Source organism: Callorhinus ursinus, unplaced genomic scaffold, assembly GCF_003265705.2.
Source record: "Callorhinus ursinus isolate GAN/ISIS: 27379988/994484 unplaced genomic scaffold, GSC_fseal_2.0 scaffold58, whole genome shotgun sequence".
Taxonomy (NCBI): Eukaryota; Metazoa; Chordata; class Mammalia; order Carnivora; family Otariidae; genus Callorhinus; species Callorhinus ursinus.
The window spans coordinates 9,222,443-9,240,467 of NW_027397120.1; the positions used below are offsets into that span (position 1 = coordinate 9,222,443).

Sequence of the window (18,025 nt, forward strand, 5' to 3'; positions counted from 1 at the left end):
TTTTTTTTTTTAAAGACTTTATTTATTTGACAGAGAGAGACACAGCGAGAGAGGGAACACAAGCAGGGGGCGTGGGAGAGGGAGAAGCAGGCTTCCCGCGGAGCAGGGAGCCCGATGCGGGGCTCGGTCCCAGGACCCCGGGATCATGACCTGAGCCGAAGGCAGACACTTAAGGACTGAGCCACCCAGGCGCCCCTACACATTATTTATTTATTTATTTTAAAGAATTTCAAAGAGATTTTTTTTTTTTTTAAAGATCTTATTTATTTGACAGAGAGAGAGAGAGAGAGCACAAGTAGGCAGAGTGGCAGGCAGATGGAGTGGGAGAAGCAGGCTCTCCGCTGAGCAGGGAGCCCGATGCGGGGCTCGATCCCAGGACCCCAGGATCATGACCTGAGCCAAAGGCAGCTGCTTAACCAACTGAGCCACCCAGGCGCCCCTACACATTCTTTATTTAATGACGATTTATTTACTGATCAGAACAATGAAAATGTATATGAAAAACATTTTCAGTGGATCCACATAAGGAAATCCCTGCAATTTCACCCTCATTAGTTAAAAATGTAATTACTGATCAAAAACAGTAAGACCACAGGTAGGCTTCCAGTTCCAGGCCCACGAACACTCAGGATTGGCCTGCTCAACTGGCATTTGCAGAGATGCTGAGGGGGCCCTGAAATTTTACCTTTATTAGCAAGAGAGTTAATTAAGAAACTGCTGATAGGTTCAGTGTTTTATTTTATTTTTTTAAAGATTTTATTTATTTATTTGAGAGAGAGAGAATGAGAGATAGAGAGCACGAGAGGGAAGAGGGTCAGAGGGAGAAGCAGACTCCCCGCTGAGCAGGGAGCCCGATGTGGGACTCGATCCCGGGACTCCAGGATCATGACCTGAGCCGAAGGCAGTCGCTTAACCAACTGAGCCAGCCAGGCGCCCTAGGTTCAGTGTTTTAAATCTAATAATTTTTCTTAGAGAGAAATGGATTTTTTTTTCCCTCTTGGAGATGTAAACTAACCAAGTAGGGCTTGCTGAAATTGCTATGGGGTCTTAGAAGGGAAACCCACAGACTGAGGTAGTTGCAAAAATGATAGAGGAATAGGGGCCAAAAACCGTTAGAGGTTAAGGGCCTCGGACAATTCCAGAAGAATATAAATGAGTCTTGAGAGAAATAACATGAAAGCCTCCAAACGAACTACCCAACCAACAAGCTCACCCTGAGAGCACGTTCTTCTGCTGGACGTTAACAAGGAAGTATGAGGATTTTCTTTCAAGAGATTCTCCTTTTAAAAGATGCCCGTGGAATATTCTGGCTTTTGCATAATAATGTGCAGTTCTTTTCCCTAGGCGGCCGGTGGTGAATGCTGCAGTCCTTGATTTAGAGTCAGCTTTTTCATCATCTATACTATTAGTCAGAGGTGGTGAAGCAAACTTTTTTGAAATTTTTATTCTTCTGGAAAATTGCCCTGAATTGCTGAGGCCCAGTACAAATTTCATACCAAAAAATCGGCTGGAATGAGGCAAACATCTCTATAAACTTGGGGTCACCTGAGGTGAGAAGTGTGTTAACCCAAAGACAGCATGAACGTCCATGCCCAAGTGATGACCTGTCTTGCAAAAACATGACCGGATGAACAGAGCCTAAATTTCTTTTTACATAATGTTAAAACAAAACAAAACACACCTTTCTGTATCTGGCAACTGTTTTAACATTGTTACATTTCAATCTGAGTAACTCCCAAGATTTGCCCACTGGGTAAGTACAGGGTTGTCCTAGTCTCAAAATGCTCTTTAGTATAAAATACACTTAAAATGAGCTTAGCGGCAATCAATAAGCATATCCTTAGCCTTTGTCTACTTGGAAAAATCAACTGGGTTGATCACATGGAGGATTAATGAGCAAAGGAACTGTACATACCTTATACAGTGATAGGGTTCTGTTACATGAACGTGTGCAAAATAAAGCAAGACTCAAAGGGGCTGTCCACTCAACCAGATGTACTCCCTCCAGGTTCCCCGACCCTCCAAAGGGGTTAAAACCTTACAACTCTGGAATTTCTTTATTGTTAGTTTATATCTCTAAGAGGAAAAAAAAATCCATTTCTAAGAAAAATTATTAGATTTAATGCCCTGTATCTAAGGTAATTTATCAGTAGTTTCATTAACTCTCTTGCTAATAAAGCTAAAATTTCATTAAAGCAAGCCCCACTGAGCCTCCTACTTTGGGGTGGGAGAATTGTGATGAACACATTGACCTAAATTGCTTTTGGTTCCACAGAACTAGGAAAACAGCTGGTGCATAGCTTCTCAATAGCACATTAGGAGAGAGAATGGGCAATCTGTAATGAGCTAGTCACCTCTGAACTCAGTAGGATGAAGGGGAAGGTGCCCTGCCCGCTCCATCTTCTGCTGCTCTGCCCTTCTAAGCCAGGTGGGTGTTTAGGGAGTTCTGGAGTTTTGTTAGCTGGTCCTGCTACACTGGGGTGCTGGGAAGTTGAAAAGGAACATGGACTCCGGGGCTGGAGTCATTGGAACACTCAACTTTTAGTGTGCAATGAAAAATCCCCTGAGGGAATTCTGAAACAGGCGGATTCCGGGCCCAATGATCTGACTGGTAGATCAGGATCTCAGTTGACTTGGTGGTGGGGGGTGGGGGGCAGAAGGCCCATGAAAGGTCTATTCCACCCTCCCCAAGCACTTTGTCAGTCTTTACACCATTAGGAACTATGGAAGACCCCCACATCTCCACCTCCCACCCAAATCCTTAGGCCTTTTGGACATAAATTTCCAAGAGTCTGCTGGACATTATGCCAGGACAGATCTGAAAATAAACATCAGACCTAAGGACCAGCAAATTCTTGGGGATGGCATTCCACAGTCTGCACCATTTTTAGGACTCTCAAAGTTGTTCTAAAGTTCAACGAAGACACTGGCACAGAGAATGGTAAGAGGTACAATGGTAGAATCTTGATAAATGGTAGAAGAGAAAAGAAACCAGTAGAATCAGCCAAAAGTTGGTGTTCTGTCAAAAAAGCAAAGGAAGCAGAGAGCCTGAGAAAGAAGAGGGGTGTCCAAAACTGTAGTTTGGAATGGATATAATAGGTCAACAATTAAGGCTAAAAAGATAGCTTTTTAAAAAAGATTTTATTTATTTTGAGACAGAGAAAGTGTACACAATGGGAGGGGCAGAGGGAGAGGGAGAGAGAATCTCAAGTGGACTCCATGTGGGGTCTGATCTCCCGACCCTGAGATCATGACCTGAGCTGAAAGCAAGAGCTAGACGCTTAAACAAATGAGCCACCCAGGTGCCCCAAAAAGCTAACTTTTGAGAGCATTGTGTAAGCCCACTGACAAAAGTAAACAGCAGGTTAAGAAGAGATGAAAGGAGCAAGCCCTGAGAGGAGGGGTGGCCACAGGTGGCGACCTGGCAGCCCTGTGGGGCAGTGGCCCACAGGGACTTCCGAGTTTTTAAGGACAGGAGACATGAACACTGTTGTAGATTGAAGGAGGGAGCCCATCGGTCCAGACAGGCTACAAATGAAATTGAGTGAATAATGACCCAAGTTCCTAAGGGACTATCGTGTCTTCATTTTATTTTTTTTAATTTTTAAAATATTTTATTTATATATTTATTTTATTTTATTTTTTGGTAGACAATTTTTATTCCTTTATTTATTTTTTTTGGTGTTTTCCAAACAGACTGACTGACCGGCCTTCTCATAATCTGTTTTAAGAGGCAATAATTTAGGGGCGCCTGGGTGGCTCAGTCGGTTAAGCGTCTGCCTTCGGCTCAGGTCATGATCCTGGGGTCCTGGGATCCAGCCCCACACCGGGCTCCCTGCTCAGTGGGGAGTCTGCTTCTCCCCCTGCCTGCTGCTTCCCCTGCTTGTGCTCTCTCTGACAAATAAATAAAACCTTAAAAAAAAAAAAAGGCAATAATTTAATCAGAGGCTGGCAAATGTTTTCCCAAGGGCCAGAGAGTAAATATTGGATATTTAAATATTAATTTAATATTAATAAACTGAGGGTATTATGTATATATTGATATGCCATTTCACATTTAAAAATTTTTTTTCGTTTGCAGGTCATAACTGTTCTGTTTGGAGATCTCAGGTCAAATCCCATAAAATCAAATTGGGACAAAAAGACAAGATGCTAGTCCCCAGGCCAGTGTAGATGGCCCAGTTTGTACCTGAATGCGAGAAGCCCTCCCGGTAAAGTCCTGCCAGCAGAGCAAGACACACAAGGCTCGAGCAGGACAGCTGTTCACACTGGACACGTGCAAATTGCCCACAGAGGCCAACCCTCCAAGGGACTGGGTTTCAGATCCCTTTGGGTCCTCTGTCAGTCCAGCGTCCTGCGTGACTGGATGGCGCGGCCTACTTGGCTGTGGCTAGTTGAGAAAAGCAAAATCAGTAAAAGGTCAAATGATGCACAAAAGAGAAAATTTTCAGCAACCCCACAGGTAGCGTTCATTTTATTTTCAGTACACAAGTACTTATATTTATTTGACAATTATATGAGTCCTGTTATACCCCCATTATAAAAAGTCCAACAGTAGAGATGACCCCAGTGACCCCCAGTGCTGGTCCCACAGGCCCTCAATGCAGGGATCCATGTGGCCGCTGCACTTCCTGAGTTTATGACAAGAATTTCTATACGTGCTTGGCCTTACAGCAACAGATTTGTACCGCGGTGCACAAATATTCGATGTTATTTTTAACAATAAATTTGGTGAGGATTTTAACTCAGTACACGGATCTTATTCTTTTAAACTGCCACACGGGATGTATGGTATGTACACTATCATTGTGTAAGGGTATAAATATCATGTATTTATTCTCTTAAGCATCTCTAATTTCCGCTACTACCAACCCTGCTGCCCTAAAGTCCGAGACTTTCCTTCTTATCTGTCCACCCATAAGTGCTGGACCAAGCTGGGCTTCCCATACCTTTGTCCACAATCCGTAATCTCCATTTTTATGTTTGAATTAACCAGTTATTTAAAGTTATGGTTAGCTTTTTTTGTACCCTGCCGTTTTGCCATTTAATTCACTTCTCACTCTGTAGGGTGGATGTTGCTTATACAATTTTGTATTTTTTTTTTTTTTTTTTTGGAATTTGTAGGAATTTCCTTTGTGGCAAATTCCACAGGGTCATTCATTTGCACTTGAAAAGAACGGTCTCCCCACAGACCTCAAACTTGTTAATTACGTTATCCCCCCCCCCCCCCCACTTACCTTCTGCTAGGTTTGTTCATTTCTGAGTCAGCGCCTGTGAGGATGGCTTTGTCAATGTTTTTCATCGTATTTCTATCTGTTTCGCTCCAAGTACGTTGTTAGAGACATAAAGTTCATGACTACTGGGCCTTCTTGGTGAGATCTTCCTGTTTGCTTATGGTCTGTGCCTTTAATTCAGTGCTGGCCCTTCTTGAGGAAGTCCTACCGTCTTCCCTGGTCCTTTTGACTCTCCCACGCTGCTGTTTTTTGGTGTTTCTAACTGTATGCAGCCAGGATTTACATTTTCCTTTTGTCCCATCTTAACATCTTTTACTTTTCATGGATGAGTTTAACCCATTTATACCATAAGCACTGCTATGCTGGGCTGCAGCCCTACCTGATTTTGTTTCCTACTGACCACTAACTTTTGTAAAGTTAGCTTTTTTTCCTTTATATGGTAGCTCTCCGTATAGATCACTGGGGACGGAACATCCTGTACCACCCACTCAGCTTTTTATCCTGCTCTGTCATTCTTCCTGCCTCAGGGAAACTTCCAGATCGCTCTGGAGGGGAGGAGATTTTCTGGAATTGCTTTAGTGCCCTTTTCAGTACTTTGCTCTCCTTCCAGCCGCATCTTTCCATCGCCCGGCACACCCCACTCCCCAGTTTTTCTCTCAGAACATGCGGACTCCCACCTCCCCTACTGATTTGTCTCACAGGCCCTCTTCCCAGCTAGCTTCTCTGTTTGAAAAGATCCTAGTGGCATCTTACTGGAAGCCTCCTGAAGATTAATGAAACTGTCAGACCAGAGGAACAAATCTGGGATGGCCCTCATCGGCCAGACTGCCCAAGTTTGCATCATCTCTGTTATGTGCCAGTAAGCATCTTATTTAAGCTCTCCATACCTCAGTCTCCTGACCTGTAAAATGGGTTAACAGGAGCACCTACTGCATAGGGTTGTTGTGAGTTAATACGTGCCAAGAGTGTAGAGTGACGGCTGATGAGAGCTCAAGAGATGTTAGTGCTCAGTGTCATCATTCTCAAGGATCTAAAGAAATACTTTTGCGTAGCATTGGCCTTGGTACTTTCCTATTCAATCTCCGTGTGAGGACACACTAATGAGAACAGAAAAGCGACACCTGAGATGAACACACATTTCGATAAGTATCTAGTCTTTCTCAGCTCTGTGCGGCACTTCAGACCCTTGGATGCTGTGAATGCTCGGCACATGCCACTGAATGACAAAAGAAGAAAGGGACTGATATCTAGATTTCTAAACTAATGTAGGAAATAACAGGGAACAGATAGGCTGAAGCCTCCAATGGCGTTAGGTTATAGCGTATCACTAAGTAAAAGGCACAACAATATAAAATTTCCCAGAGTAGTACTATAAAGCACAGGCATAAATATCAGGTAGATACAATCTATGCTGTGAAGATGTGCTCAAAAGAGGTGACTTCTCTACTGAAGAGTTGCTTCCGCAAAAAAAAAAAAGAATGGTCCTCTGGTAAAATTTTCTTTAGCTTCAGAAATTAAACTTGGTCTATATCGTGAGACCTCTTCTCTGAAAACAAACGAAATTGGCTTACACGAGAGGCAAGCTAGCAGCTTGGGAAACAAAAGTGTTCTGTATTCTGCAGGAAGATTACATTATTTTGTTACTTTATCTGTATGCGTAACAAACAGTTTTGCTTTGTCCGAGGAGCAAAAATCTCCAGTTGACCGAGTGCTGTATTTTTTTATTCTCCACAGAATACTGATTTTGTAATATTGAATAGCCTGATTGATATATACCATTAAAACAAAACTTTCACTTTATGAAAGATCAGCAAAAGTACATCAGCAAGGGTATAACTAGTGCACTTACTCACATACGTCATCATCATAAAACCCAATCAGACACAGTGATCTTCACATCTAACATGCCAACTGTAACCTCCGAGAGCTGGTGTCTTTGGGAGGTGATTAATATATGTAAGTAATGACAATGATCGATGGCAATACTTTTGAAATATTAACTCTTTGTCAGTTAAACCTAAAAGAAATCCTCAAGAGAATACTGAAGTACAACGAGACTGAAATCCAAAATTTGTTGAACAGAGATGACATCAAATAGGAGGCAGAGCACTGAACTGGGAGCCAGTACATTTGGATTCTCATCTTGTTTTGTCCCTGGTGGATGACCGTGGGCAAATATTCTGGGCTTTGAATCCTTCCCTTTTAAAACCAGAGAGTTGGCTGGATAGTTCTCTAAGGTCTTTCTGGGTTTAACTTCCCATGACTCTAAAATCTTTGACACTGATTCATTTTCATGTTGTAAAATAAGTAAATCTCTCACAATACTGACTTGGCCAGCTTGGAGTCCAGCTCCGCGCACACAAACACAGCCAATGCGGTTCCTTGGTGTCTGGGTTCACCAAGAACCACGAAGGCCCAACCCTCAAATTAACAAAGAAAAATGACAGCCTTCAGGAGGTGAACAAGCTCATCCTCCACTAGACACCAACTCAGGATAGTTTTACATGCCCCAAAGTCATGGTTATTAAGAAAAGACAGAAGGGTTGGGGTGTCTGGGTGGCTCAACTGGTTAAGCGTCCAACTTTTTTTTTTTTTTTAAGATTTATTTATTTGAGAGAGAGAGTAAGCGAGCAGGGGGAGAGGCAGAGGGAGAGAATCTCAAGCAGACTCCCCGCTGAGAGCTGAAGCTGACAAGGGCCTGATCTCGTGACCTTGAGACCATGACCCAAGCCAAAACCAAAAGTCAGATGCCCAACCGACTGAGGCACCCAGGTGCCCCAAGGGTCCAACTCTTGATCTCAGCTCAGTTCTTGATCTGAGTTCAAGCCCCGCGTTGGGTACTTAAAAAAAAAAAAAAAAAAAAAGGTATAAGGGAAGAACTACAGGGAAACCCCACAACATCCTCTTTGGTAAAAAGTAAAATAACATGATGATTCATTAATAGAAGAAAGTAGATATGTTAACTATAATACATAATCAATTTTCAACTGGCTTTTGTGAACATGCACAACATATATACACACCATTAGAATTTTATCAATACGAAATATAAATTCAAGGTCTGGATATCCCCAGGAGTTTCTCCAAGGCTGCTAATTTGAACACGACATTTATTGAAGTTTCATGTGCTTATAATTCTACAGGAACCAGCTGGGATTTTATCTTATTAATGTTGGCTTCTATAGCATTATCCGTAAAGCCCACCTCTTTTTTATATAATCATAGAAATTAAAGATGTCCAGCCCCGTTTGAGGGTATTTCATCTATTCCCCTACTCTCCTTATCAGACCATACTGCCTTCTTGTTTGGAAAGACTGAATGAATGAGTTTCTATTATCTCCCTTTTTGAAAGTCAAGTAGACTTTATCTCTTTTGATCCAAGGTCTAAATTTGTCTTTATTTCTTCCTGATATTTTAAAGTAACCCTATCTCTATTGTATTTACCAATTCTGAATATTTAACTGTGATCTGTATGATAGAAATTAAGCCAATTCAAGAAACATGAATGTGCAAAGCAAAATTACTTTAAAAGTGCCCAGTTTTCTTGATAAACACGATCCTTTCATTTATGTACTAAAATGCCTCCCATTCAACAGTAGTGATTATGAGGCTTTAAACATTTTTCAACATCTCTAACCCATGCCACCTTTTCAGAAAATATAAAACTCTAACCATTCCATTGTCCACCTCCCTGAGGGGACTCAGGATATATACCCTGGGTGGGAGGGAGATGGGGTCCTCTTCTCCAGATCGAGAATCCCCAATACTGAAGAAATGGTGGGGCGCCTGGGTGGCTCAGTCGTTAAGCGTCTGCCTTCGGCTCAGGTCATGATCCCAGGGTCCTGGGATTGAGCCCCGCATCGGGCTCCCTGCTCCGCGGGAAGCCTGCTTCTCCCTCTCCCACTCCCCCTGCTTGTGTTCCCTCTCTCGCTGTCTCTCTCTCTGTCAAATAAATAAATAAAATCTAAAAAAAAAAAAAAAAATGGCATCACCAGCTATATATTTTGTTGAGCTTTGCCTTTCTATAATCTATTGTACTGTGAAACAATAGATTTATTTTTTCTTCCCAGATATAAAATTATTTTTATATTATTATTTTTAAAGATTTTATTTATTTATTTGACAGAGAGAGATATAGCGAGAGAAGGAACACAAGCAGGGGGAGTGGCAGAGGGAGAAGCAGGCTTCCCGCTGAGCAGGGGGCCCGATGCGGGGCTCGATCCCATGGCCCTGGGATCATGACCTGAGCCGAAGGCAGACGCTTAACGAATGAGCCACCCAGGCGCCCCTTTATATTATTTTTTACATCACTGAATATGTTTTTTCAAACTCTACAGGCCCCTTCTCTCATTCGTTGTAAGATTTTGATATACTTCTTTACAGGAACAAGATTTCTCGCTCTTGAACATCACTGAACCAAAACATAATTTTTGCATTACTATTCATGATCAGGCCCAATAACTAAGTTTGAGGAAACACTATTCAATTCAAATATAGAAAGAAATGATGTTGTTGAAAAGTAGTCCACAATACAATGAACATTATAATATTGAATATGTTCTGATTATGAAACCAAATTACTTAAAGTTTATGCTTGAAAACTAATAGACTTGTTTTAGATTTTTTTTTTTTTTTTGTAAGTGGGCTCCATGCCCAATATGGGGCTCGAACTCACAACCCTGAGATCAAGAGTCATGCACTGCTTTACTGACTAAGCCAGCCAGGTGCCCCAAGAGACTTGTTTTTAAAATGATCTGCTGAAATCATCATGAAATGCATCTTTTATGCAGGTCAATTATAGCAACAAATTATATTGCTTTATTTTGTTAAAATAATGTCTTCAGTCATATGATCTATAGAAGTATACACTATTTTCCACCCACTTCCAGATATTTAGAACTAGAACTTTCAGATTTTTCTTTCTTTAACTTAAACTTTTTTTAGATTTTTCTAAATACATTTTCAGTTCTACCTAGTTTTAGAAACTCAGAATTGATCTATAGAACTGCCAACTGTGACAAAACCTTCCCCAAATGATTTTAGAAAATAAAAATTTAACAGGAATATAAAATAGCCATGTCTGTAAGTAATACTTCACATGTATTTTTCCAAATGCTGACAGAGTGAAACTTCTGTCTGCCCCAAAGCTGGAATGATTAATATGTACACAACTCTAAAAATAGTTCTGGAGAAAATATGGATGCATTTCTTTCCAAATTCGAAAAATGATTCCCTGTGCCTCTTTTATGCAGACTGGAACAACAGATAAAACAGTAAAGGTCTACCCCAAGAATCATGACTAAGGGCTTAAACAGAACGCTTCGATGCTGTGGAGGTTTACTTCCCCAACAAGGCACGATAGTTTAGAATCTTCTACCAGCAACCAGGGGGAGAGGCCCCGTTCCCTCGGACGTCAGTATTCTGCACCAATGTGCTTTGCAATGGTGTTCAGCTGGATATTTGAAGCTCCTTCATATATTGTACCTTAAACAAAAGGGAGCAAAAGGAACAATTAGGAGCACACCCACAGCTACACGTGTCTACACAAGAAATCATTTTTACATGTCGCCTCTGTGGTTGCTATAAGACTGTCCCCAGTGACATCACTCCATGTCCCTGAATATGGTACAATATGACAAAGTCATTCTATCTATGAGATGATAATATTCCATTTTGGAAACTGGATTCTGATTCCAGAATCAGTATGAAACAGCTGAAGTTTGTCGCTCCTCAACTATCAGTGCGTAAGTTTGGACTGTCCCTCAGGAACGGGCAGCTTTGAAAACCCGTTTTTGTCTTCCCCCCTGGTAGTGGAGCATCGAACACTCAGGCTTGATTAGGCATGAGGCTTCTGGAATTAGAACTTCGCTTCAAAGAACGGCATTCAACGCATCAAATGTATTAACGAGTTTAGTAAAAGAAAAATTAGAACAGCTAATTTTGTTGCACTTTTACTAAAAGGCCTGTTGAGGGATTTAAAAAGGCAACCTGAGGTTTTAAAAGATATACATCCATCTCCTTCTCGAAGAAAGAGGTGGGGGGGAAAACCCAGCCACAGAAGAGAGCCAATAAACACAAGACTGAAGAGATTAAAACCGCCTTTGCCTTAGTAGTATAAAATCAAAGGCACACAGCAGCCCCAACAGCCACAAAGGTGAATAAAAGAAAACAAAATAAAACGTAAAAAAATCTATTTACCAATTTTTGCATCTCGGAAGTATTTTTCCACGGGGTAATCTTTGGTGTAGCCAACTCCTCCCATCCACTCAATACACTTACTAGTTGTGAGGCCTGCAACCTGCCAAAACCAAGCAGCAGATGACGTGTTGAAACCACATAACTAATGCACCATAAACACTCCTGCGGAACAGTCTAGTAACATGGATTCACTGCTATTGGCAAGTGGAAGGACTGAAGTTACCCAGCATTGTCTCTTCAGTCTCCTTCCCTAAACCATTAATGTAAACTGTCCTAATAATTCACAAAATTCCCATTTTCTTAAGAAAATTAGGGTACTGATCAGACACAGTCACATGCTGCCAACAGGCATCATTTATTCAGCAAATATTTATCAAGGGCCTTCTTTATATCATGCACTCTGCCAGCCACTGGGTCAACCATGGTGGGGGATGGCTGGTCACTGCCCTTTTTGGTTCACGCATCAAACTAGCAGTTACAGAAACAGGTAAACTCTACGGGCCAACAGAAGAGCTGGCTAGGAAAACGGATGCGATTTAGGGGTGGGGGGAACGTGCGAGGAAGTGACAGCTTTGCTGAGCCCCAAAGGATGAGTTAGGGGACATTTCAAGTTGAGGAACATGTGGGAGGGCTTCAAGGGGAAAATGGGTTTATCACCCTCAGGGACCTGAGGAGACCAGTGGGCTGGGGTCAGGGCAAACTGTGAGGAGAATGGAGAGGCAGGTGGGCCTCATGATGGCAGGCAGGCTGAAGACTGTAATGGCCCCCAAAGATGTCCGCATGCTAATCCCCAGAAACTGTGATGTTTGTTACCTTACATGACCATGGGGACCCATAGATGTGATAAGTTGAGGGCTTTGAGATGGGAGATGGTCCTGGCTAGCCTGGGTGTGCCCAATGGCATCATGAGGGTCCCCTCAGGGAAAGAGGGAGGCAAGAGAGCCAGAACCAGACTTGAACACGCTCCCCCGAGAGCCCTGAAGGTGGAGGACGGGGCTGTCAGTGGGGGCATGTGAGCAGCCTCTAGAAACGGGAAGAGTGAGGAAATGGATTCTCTCCAGAGCCTCTGAAAGGCAGCTCTGCTGACACTTTGACTTTATCCCAGCGATAACTCAGACTTCTGACCTCCAGAGCCACGAGATAATAAAATTGTATTGTTTTAGGCCACTAAATTTTTGTTAAAAGCAGCAGGAAATGAATACAAATATTGTCCCATTTGTTGTGAGAAGCCATGAAGGTCAAGCTGGAGTGACACGGTCTCCTGGACGTTCTGAAAAGGGAAGACCGGACTGGAGGAAGAAGCAACAGGGTCCAACGACAGTCAGGTGAGTGGGGTCGTCTGGTCAAGAAATGGCATGGCTTGGACAACAGAGGGCAGTGGAAAGGGAGAGAGAAATATGCTAAGTGCAAGAAATCCTCAGGGGGCAGAACCCTCAGCAGCTGATGATGGGGTTCAAGGTGGGAATGAGGGGGAAGAGGGTGTGGTAAGATGGCCCAGGCCTCTGACCGGTACAATGCGGCGGGCACCCTGACCGGCACAATGCGGCGGGCACCCTGACCGGTACAATGCGGTGGGCACTCTGACCGGCACAATGCGGTGGGCAGGTCCAGGGGAAACTGGAGCTGTGAGTCCAGAACCCAGAAGGGAGGTTGAGGCAGGTGATAAAATTTGGGGGCTGAGAGGTGAAGGGATTATTCCAAGCTATGGAATGACTAAGACAAACTACAGAGGTTGGGAAGTAGCAGCCAGTGACTTGGCAAAGTTCTCTGGCCAAAGTCTACTGGGTTAAACAGAGAATGCTTTAGGTATCGACAGAAAACATTCAATCAAACATGAACAATCTCTTCTTGTTGTTTTTACTTCACATGATTTGCCCCAATCAGAAACCAGGTATGGGATGCCATCATTCAGATGAGGCTCACCCAGGGATTCACTGATGGGTGTCCTACCTGAATTGGGTGACTCAGTTCCCTTTGAAGAGCCTGTGAAAACACTGAGACCTCATAGAATTAAAGCACTTTTCTATGGAAGGTTTGCGATTTTGCTTTTCTGTTGTAGGAACTGGAAAGTCTATGCTATTTTACTTGAAAAACAAATGCTCAATCAACACTCCTAAGTGAAAAGGTTAACGCATACGTAACGGGGGTGCAGAGGGGAAGAAGGCTGAATTACGTATTTCGGTTGTTTGTTGTTTTACCTCTGATGCATAGTATTTGGCCATAGATGCTTCTTTTATGAAAGGCTTTCCAGCTTCTAAAAGCCTAGCAGTGTTGTATGTTAGCAATCTTGCAGCTTCCAGCTGGGTGGCAACGTGGGCCACTTGGTGTTGGAGCCCCTGGAACATTTAGGTCCAAGTTAGAGAATTATGATTTCTGAAAACACAGCTTATCCTCAAAGTCTTGCCTGGATATGGAACACTGACAGGCTGAAAACATTCCCCGCCTACCCCCCCCCCCCCGGAAACAGAATTTGCGTTCATTTTGTAGAAATACTTAAAAATCTGCCATCTACAATGAAATTGTTTTTAGAAAACTTTCAAAGTTCATGTAATTCTGTATAATTGTCAAGATTTAAAAAATAATCACAAAGTTAGGTTTAACAATTTGCTATATTTAATAATTAATTTAAACCCATTCTATGATCAAAATTAAGCTTAACAGTTTTCTTTTAATTACCCATACCAGGCATCTTCAGAAGTGTCATGATTATATCTATTAGTTCACCCGACCCCAGACCCCTCCCTCGCCAACTCCACAGACAGAAACAAAGGAGATCTAAAGCCTCCCACAAACTCTCTTCATATTCTTTCCCTTTCCTTGCAATCTCTGTGGTAGCTGGCTCCGAGAAAGCACTCTAGGAGAATGAAATGAAAATAGGACCAGAAGCCAAGACGAAACACCTATGGTTTGACACCTGACTAGCTGTACGTCCTTGGGAACTCGGTCTCTAGGTGCTTCTGTTTCCCATGGCTAAGATGCCCAGACAGCATGGGCTGTGGAAGGCCCTGGCCAGGCCTGAAATGCTCAGTCCTTCCAGGCCTTGGACTGCACACGCTCACTGTGCACCCAGGCCAGACGCACTGTGCCTGGAATCTCTATGCACATGCAATCTGTGTGTGCTTGTCTAAGGCCAAGTCCTTATTACAGCACCTGAAGACAATGCAACCCAACAGAGCCGGAAAGGTAATAAGAAATTGGACTTAGAGCCTCGAGCTGCTTACAGGGAGGTTTTACAAACATGTAAAGTAATTACTCTGGATGTTTAGGTAAAGTGCTTGAGCGAGCTCGGTAGGCTGCCACTCCGGGCCTTCCCTAACCTGGCGAGGCCTCCACATGGCCTGGAAGATGCCACTTGCCCCCAACGATCCCCTTATCTGGGGAGCTCCGAGAAGCCACATCATTAGACCAGGCCAGTATCTTTCAATGCACTTGGCGGAGAACATCTCATCTGTACTCACTGCAGCAAACTGTACCTTCCACAAGAAAGGAGCGTCAAAGTGTAGTCGTTGGAGGATTACCGCGTGGCTCTCTTGCACAGAGGATTCCTAGCAAGTGTTACCATTTACTGAGCACTTGTCACACTCAGGCAACATGCTAAATACTCTCCACACCTATCTGATGCAAAGTCACCCTAGTATTATCTTTAGTTTAGAGATGCAGCAGTGGGGCTTAGAGGGTGAGGTAACTTGTCCACGGCCTACAGCTGGTAAGACAGAGAGCTGGGATTTGAGCCCTGGATGCTTGACTGCAGACCCCATGCCCTAGAACTTGGAAAGCAGTGCGGAGACAACTCTGAAGTGCTCACCAAGATATCCAGGGTCATGCCACAGGTGGGCCTCAAGGACTGCTGTTCTGCCCTTGGAGAAGGTCAAGGCATTCACAGGTATGCGCCCTGAGACCTATTCCTTCCTCCTCTCCACCTTTCCCATTAAAATCCTCCTCACCCCCCCCCCCCCCCCCAGGGGACTCCCTCCATGGCTTTATGACACAGCTCTTCCTTAGCAGGAAACCTTGAGAGGACGGTTTGGTACAAAGAGGCTAATAATTATGTACCTGAAAATCAAATATTCTTTTGCCAAACTGCATCCTTTCTTTCATATAGGGAATAGTGTAGTCAAAGCACCCTTGAGCCAGTCCCAGCATCTGTTCAAAAAAAAAAAAAAGAGCAGAACTTCTTATTTTGTTGTAAGTTTACGTTTTTAATTATTCAGGGTATAAATTCCTTTTACAGGCAAATGGAATCATTGGGGGATAGGGGAAGACTGGAGGCACAAAGGTGGTACCTTCACCTACTGCATTTGTAGAACTTAACTTCCCAGCGACTGGGAGAAGATGCGAGTGATTTCATATAAATAGGAGTCTGTTTAATTCTAGCAGCGGTAAATCCTCTGGCTCAGCTGTTTTCATACAACCAGGTTACTTCTAAGGAAGCTTCTCGTTTAAGCTCTGATTCTCCAGGCATAAAGGGAGCCATGGAAATTTTGCTCTCAACTGGCCTCGAAGACTATAGAGTAGCTCCCTCCAGTCCTTCAACGTGGAAGGTCACTCCCTAACCTTCTATCTTCCTGTCCGTGTTGTATATTATCAGGATTAATAAGAGCTTCAGGGGAAAGGGCACTAGAATATAAAAGAACAGTGTTTCCCAACCCTGGCTGCACATTAGGTTCATCTGTGGGAACTTGATAAAAAAAAAAAAAAAAAAAAGCGATGTGAGGTCTAAGGACTGAATCCAAACGTTGGGAGTGGAGGGCATGAGTGGCCAAGGCATCGGCGTTTTCAAACCTGAGTGGTTTCCTGCAGGGCTACACTGAGAGCACCTGTTAAAGACACAGGTTTATGTGCTGGAACCCGTCAGGCCATGGTGGCAATCTCAGCTGAACTGTCTCGTTGCTAACCAACCTACTGACCGATTCAAGCTCAGAAACGGTTTCTCCAACACTAGGTGGCCATGAAGTCACTATCCCTCATTATGTCAAAGTATGTGGGTTTTAGAAAAAGAAAAGAAAAAATCAATATGGAAAGCTTTGGGGGAAATGCCCACAAACTTATCAATATTTCATTAGTGTTCATTCACATTAGCCTTTTATTTTAAATTTTCTGGAGAACAGACTATCGAGCTAAAAATTATTAAAGGACACAGCCCCCCCCAAAGCCCAAACTTTAGTGAGGCAGCAACCCATTGCACCTTTGGCTGAGATATGATGATGTCACCAAACTTTTACAGCATGCTGATAATATCCCACATTGACGTGAAAATTAAAATGACCAGTCGTCAATCACAATAGGCTTTTACATCTCTGTAAAATGTTTTCACTATCAATCCTGAAAAACCAAATAGTCTTCGGCTGCAGTTTTGAGGATAGATGCCTTCAGTTTGCTGTTATATGTGACTCTTTCTCTAAAAGGCATCCACAGTGTTAACCAAGAAATAATAACTACCTGACCTTAACTTTTAATTAGGTTATAAGATAACTTGGAGTAATTAGATGAAAGCCCAGGCTGTGTATTTTACTGGCAGAACATCTATATTATTTATACATCCGAGAACAAGGAGACCCAGTCCTACAGTTTTTAATGCCATATCTGATGAAGCTGAATCACAGGAAAACATTAAAAAGAACAGATAAGTCATTTCTGTCATTATCTAGCTTTGTGAGAAACATGGGTTAAGTTTTGATCTAAGAATGTTTTGTTAGCAAATTAACAGCAGCAAAAAAAAAAAAAAATCTAGAGGAATACTACAACATTTAACTATTCTAATAGCTAATATGTATAACATCTTCAAAATCGAAACGCTTTAAGTTTTTGAATTTGGGATATTCACTGATTAAAAATAAACAAATATATTCTACAAAATGACATTTTTTACAAGAGTTTATTTTTAAGTAATCTCTACACCCAACAGGGGGCTTGAACTCATAACTCCAAGAAGAAGAGTCACATGCTCCGCCGACTGAGCCAGCCAGGTGCCCCCAAAATGACATTTATAATAAAACCAAAGATGCTACTCATTTTGTTAATCAAGAAATCAACCAAATTCACTTCATAGAAAAATGTAATGTGCATTATAAAGGGCAAACTTGGCTAAAAACATGGGATAGTTCTCATTGTATATATCCATTTAATTGTGGCTATTTTATTTCGAGCACCACACACACAAAATGGCCTGATTTTCACAGGCAAAACACTAATTCTTTACAGATTACAGACCCTTACTACACAGAATATTCGGTATTTTTAATTAAAAAAAATTTCTTCTAGAATGAACTTCAAAAACTGAAAAGGCGATTTAAAAAAAAGGGCATATTTAATTTACAGTATATTTGAAAAATTATCGATCCAGCTATTGGATCATACTTAACGTTCTCAAAGGAGAAAAAGCGTCACCACTAAGCCATTGTTCGGTTCTCAGGGCGTTACATAATTGACCCAAGTGGGATCTGAAGGAAATCAGTCGGAAGCCATTCCTCCACCTCACGGAAGGGAAGGGCGCCATCTTGTGTTCGCAAACTTCCAATACTCATCAGTTTCACTGCATTTTTTTCTTTTTTCTTTTCTTTCCTTTTTTGCATTTTTTTTCTTCCTGCGTTTTA

The 18,025-nt window shown here is 42.4% G+C and overlaps 1 protein-coding gene across 4 annotated transcripts in view; it reads right to left on the bottom strand.

Moving 5' to 3' along the window:
- Positions 1–4,441: 4,441 nt before the first annotated feature.
- The window catches only part of ACADSB (acyl-CoA dehydrogenase short/branched chain), a 34,132-nt gene continuing 20,548 nt past the window's right edge, over positions 4,442–18,025 (bottom strand). For all 4 annotated transcript variants that reach the window (XM_025880306.2, XM_073884727.1, XM_073884728.1 and 1 more), the window contains exons 8-11: positions 15,486–15,575; positions 13,631–13,768; positions 11,433–11,532; positions 4,442–10,718 (exon numbers count right to left, since the gene is read on the bottom strand). In XM_025880306.2, coding sequence (XP_025736091.1) covers positions 10,648–10,718; positions 11,433–11,532; positions 13,631–13,768; positions 15,486–15,575 — 399 coding nt within the window. In that variant the 3' untranslated portion in view covers positions 4,442–10,647. The remainder of the gene's footprint in view (positions 10,719–11,432; positions 11,533–13,630; positions 13,769–15,485; positions 15,576–18,025) is intronic.